Below are 4,553 nucleotides of genomic sequence, written 5' to 3'. Positions count from 1 at the left end.
ATGCGTCTTCTCAATTCTGCATCAGTAAATCTGTGATTGATAACGCGGTCTATTTGAGAAAGCCGTGAACGTGCACTTATCCCAGCTATCTACACTTGGCTTGACATAGCTTCACCTGTTAATCCTGGCTTGGCAAACGTGCAACCGATTAAACCGCGATGAGCAGATCCCACTAAGTCAAGCTGCACTTTTTCACTTATCCTGAATATCTTTATTCTACTTTTGTGCAACAGGCCCCTGACCTGTTTTTTCTTGCTGTTTTCTTTTTTCCTCAATCTACCTCCTGCTGAAGCCAGCTGACCACGCACACCTGAGTCTAATCCACAATCACCTTCTCCGGCACCTGCATGCCTGCCATTTCCAATCATCAATAGTATTTCTATCACGGCTCTTCAAACCATCGTTGCTTAATCATTGCTCCAGTCATGCCGGTGAAACTCGCTACAAGCTACCTTCCTCAACCATTTCGTTTCTCTGTGTTTTCATGTACTTACCTCCTTTTGTGTTCTCCCCCCACAGTGTCACCTCCACTCCTGTCCCGTATTATTGTGTCATGCCCTTCTGTCTCACTAACGGCCCAGCAGTCTTCCAGGCCCTTGTTAACAATGTATTCCGTGACTTTTTACATCGGTTTGTGTTTGTCTACCTTGACAATATTCAAATCTTCTCCCGCAACCCAGTCCAAAACACAGAACATGTCTAGTTGGTGCTGCAGAAGATTCTGGAGAAAAGACTGTTCGTAAAGGCTGAGGAATGTGAGTTTAGCGTTCCGTCTGTGCAATTTCTGGGTTTTGTTGTTGAGAGTGATGAAGTGGACGGGTGAAGATTAAATAATAATATTTTTTGCTGTTTATTGATCCCCATTGGGGAAATTATAATTTACACTCTGTTATAGTGTTGTCTGTTGTAGTAATCACTACACACAAGCCTGAAATACTCACACATGCTCAGGACCTAATCATGCACAAATGGAGAGATGTCAAAGTGAGTGGGCTGCCAGTGTTGGACCAGCGCCCTTAGGGGGTAGGGTGCCTTGCTCAAGGACAGTGCCCAGGAGGTGAAGTGGCATCTTTTCAACTACAATTCGACCAACCATACTTTGGTCCATATGGGGAGGGGACACTTTGTTTCCCAGCCCATCTCCGTACGGACTGAGCTACTAGCACCCAAATCTGTGGTTGACTGGCCCATTCCTACCTCAGTAAAACAATTTCAAGTTTTTATGGGCTTTTAAATTTTACCACCGGTTAATCCGCAATTACAGCTCTTTGACCGCCCCTCTCAGCCATCCCACCTCCCCTTCAGTTTTCTTCATCTGGTCTCTAGAAGCTGCTGCAGCCTTGTCCCTTCTCTAATCCTGTTTCATCTCTGCCCCCATTCTCACCAACAGTGACCCATCCCTTCAGTTTGTGGTGGAGGTGGATGCCTCGGATATGGGTGTTGGAGCCACTCTGTCTCAATGCTCCCCTTCTGACCAGAAACTCCAACCTTGGGCCTTCTTCTCCCAACTCCTTACCCCCACTGAGCGGAATTACAGCATGGAGGACCGAGAGCAGCTAGCCCTTCAGGAGTGGAGGCACTAAGTCTAAGAGACTCAATTCCCTGCAGGCTATGTGGGTCTTGTTCTTCAACCGGTTCAATTTCAGTCTGTCCTTTTGCCCCGGATCCTGCAACACCAAGTCTGATACCCTGTCCTGTCTCCATTCCCCCGATGACCCGGAAACCATCCAGATTTACATCCTTCCCGGATCCTGCATCCTTGTCTCCCTTGTCTGGGGAGTGGAGTTCGCTTGTGAGATGTGCGTACGTGTCAAGCCTTCCCATCAGCCACCTGCTGATATGCACAGACCTCCTTCTGGACCCCGGTCGGCCCTGGTCCCACATCGCCCTGGACTTTGTCACCAGTCTACCCAACTCCCAAGGCAACACCATCATACTCACCGTGGTTGACCGGTTCTCCAAATCCGTCCACTTCATCCCTCTGCCCAAACTGCCCACATCAGTGGAAACCCCCCGCTTACTGGTTCACCACGTCTTCCGGCTCCACGGCATACCCCAGGACATCGTCTCCGATCGGGCACCCACGTCCTCAGGCTCCTCCTCAGGTCCCCATCATCAGAACCAATGGACAGACAAAGCAGGCCAACAAGGATCTGGGGGTGGCTCTTAGGTGTGACGTACAGTATCCCTTTCACGTGGAGTGTCCACCTTCCTTGGATGGAGTAAGCGCACAAGTCCCATCCCAGCGCAGCCACTGGGATGTCCCTGTTTATATGCACTATGGTGTTCCAGCCTCGACTTTTCCCTGCCATGGAAGAGGAGGTGACGGTTCCATCGGTCCAGGCTCACCTTTAACGGTGTCGACAAGTTTAGAGGGAGGCCAGGGCAGCACTTCAGCGCACAGCTTCCCGCAGTAAATGCCTGGCCGATCGCCACCAGTGACCAGCTCCTGTCTACCAGCCGGGCCAGAGGGTGTGGCTCTCCTCCCAGGACCTCCAACTGAAGACCTCCTCCAAGAAGCCCCCTCCCACACTGTCTCACACTGTTGAAGCTGTCTGGAACCCCACTGCCTTCAGACTTAGGCTCCCGCCTCATCTCCAGATCTATCCGGCCATCCACCTTTCTCGGCTCAAGCCGGTCTCCACCAGTCCTCTCTCCGTCCCAATGGCAGCACCTCCCCCTACACAAATCATCGAAGGCAACCCGGCCAATACGGTACACAACCTCCTGGTTGTGCGATGTAGAGGTCGGGGTTACCGGTACCTAGTGGACTGGGCCGAATACGGACTGGAGGAAAGGTCATGGATTCCCGCCAGCCAGATCATTGGCAAGACAATCCTAGATGACTTTTACAGGGGCTTGGGGCATCCGTTGAGGAGGGGGTGCTGTTATGGTTGGCCGTGAGTATTTGTTTTTTTTTACTATTTTTCTATCTAAGTTTTCTGTTGGCCTGCCCTGTTTGTCCCTGCTTTTTTATTTTTTCCTCATTCCACCCTCCTGCACTGTCCTGTACAACCATGGGTAAAGACATGATTGGAGCCTATGGTAATGGCTGTGAAAGGAAACTTGGAAATAGGCCTGAAACTTTGGTGGACAGAAGGTTTGAGATTTGCTTTTTAACCTGCCATGTTTGCAAAGGCCTAAAACCCTTTTGCTGTTTGGACACCTCCTTCTCCCTACAGAGATACAACGTCACTGTCCTAGAATTATTTCCAATGTTGCTTCAACATGTATAAATACCAGTGCAAGCTTTTGATTTACATGAATGTGATGCCACCCAGTGATTTAGCTCTCTTAGACAGTGTGACATCCACACAGATGTGGCCAGAGCAGGGTTGGGCACTCTTACAGCTGTTGCTGGTGTCATCTTTTTCTCAGGCTGAGGAGTCTTTCTGCAGGCTGAGAGGGGATCATGAGAACCCCCAGATATCTAAGAATGGGGACATTATGTTGGGGGGAATCTTCTCTTTCCACACCAGCTGGAAAGACAGACAGGACACCTACAGGCAAAAGCCATTGCCACTGGAATGCACCAGGTAAATGATACAATATGAATCTATTTAGATCTAAATTGTATGAAGAAGAAAGTCAAACTTTTAAAGTAAGAATTAGTCCTTGTTTTTTTCTATTAAAAGAAAATACTTGAATTTATAATTATCATTATTTCATTGACACATGTCAACTAATATTTATTATTATAACGATGTGTATCCAGTTTGAATTTCAGAGGTTTCCAGTTTGCCCAGGCTATGCTCTTTGCCATAGAGGAGATTAATAACAGCACAGACCTACTGCCTGGTATCACTCTGGGCTATAAGATCTATAATTCCTGTGCCTCAATTGCCAGAAGTGTGAGGGTTGCACTGGCCTTGGCTAATGGTAATGAGATATTATCTACACTCTCCGAGGCACAGTGTACCAGACCTGCACAAGTTCAGGCCATTATAGGAGAAGCCTCTTCCTCTCCGTGCATGGCTATAGCTACTGTCATTGGATCACTTCATATCCCAATGGTAAGATTGGAAAAATGAAATTATGTTTGTGAAATAAAATATTATTGTAATTCAATTCAGCTGGAGATTTAAAATAATTGTATTTGCTGAATAAATGTTTCATATTTAGCATCTCTATCTTAGAATTTTTTTTCTTTCTTTTTCTTTTAGATCAGCCACTTTGCTACTTGTGCTTGTCTGAGTGATAAAACTAAGTACCCTTCCTTTCTTAGAACAGTACCCAGTGACTATTATCAAAGTAGAGCCCTGGCCCAGTTGGTCAAGCACTTTGGTTGGACTTGGGTTGGAGCTATTAGAACAAATGATGGTTATGGCAACAATGGCATGGCCACTTTCACAGAAACCGCCCAGCATCTGGGCATCTGTCTGGAGTACTCTGTAGCTTTCTTTAAAACAGATCCACCAGAAAAAATTAAAAAGATTATTGACATTATAAAGGCTTCCACTTCCAAGGTGATTGTCACTTTCCTCTCCCCTACTGATATTATTGCATTAGTACAACAGTTGTTTCTACACAACCTGACTGGTTACCAGTGGGTA

General features: G+C 47.1%; 1 protein-coding gene and 1 pseudogene across 1 annotated transcript in view; both read left to right on the top strand.

Moving 5' to 3' along the window:
- Positions 1–1,583, top strand: part of LOC116687025 (extracellular calcium-sensing receptor-like) — a 37,614-nt pseudogene extending 36,031 nt beyond the window's left edge.
- A 1,841-nt stretch (positions 1,584–3,424) lies between these two features.
- Positions 3,425–4,553, top strand: part of LOC116685696 (extracellular calcium-sensing receptor-like) — a 3,957-nt gene continuing 2,828 nt past the window's right edge. Inside the window, 3 exon segments of the mRNA XM_032510623.1 lie at positions 3,425–3,536; positions 3,716–4,013; positions 4,164–4,553. The exon segment at positions 4,164–4,553 is cut by the window's right edge and continues 380 nt beyond it. Of these exon segments, the coding sequence (XP_032366514.1) occupies positions 3,448–3,536; positions 3,716–4,013; positions 4,164–4,553 (777 nt within the window). The 5' untranslated portion in view covers positions 3,425–3,447.

The sequence above is a fragment of the Etheostoma spectabile genome, chromosome 3 (assembly GCF_008692095.1).
Source record: "Etheostoma spectabile isolate EspeVRDwgs_2016 chromosome 3, UIUC_Espe_1.0, whole genome shotgun sequence".
Lineage (NCBI taxonomy): Eukaryota > Metazoa > Chordata > Actinopteri > Perciformes > Percidae > Etheostoma > Etheostoma spectabile.
The sequence above is the reverse complement of the archived record's forward strand: the minus strand, read 5'-3'. Positions and strand labels throughout refer to the sequence as shown.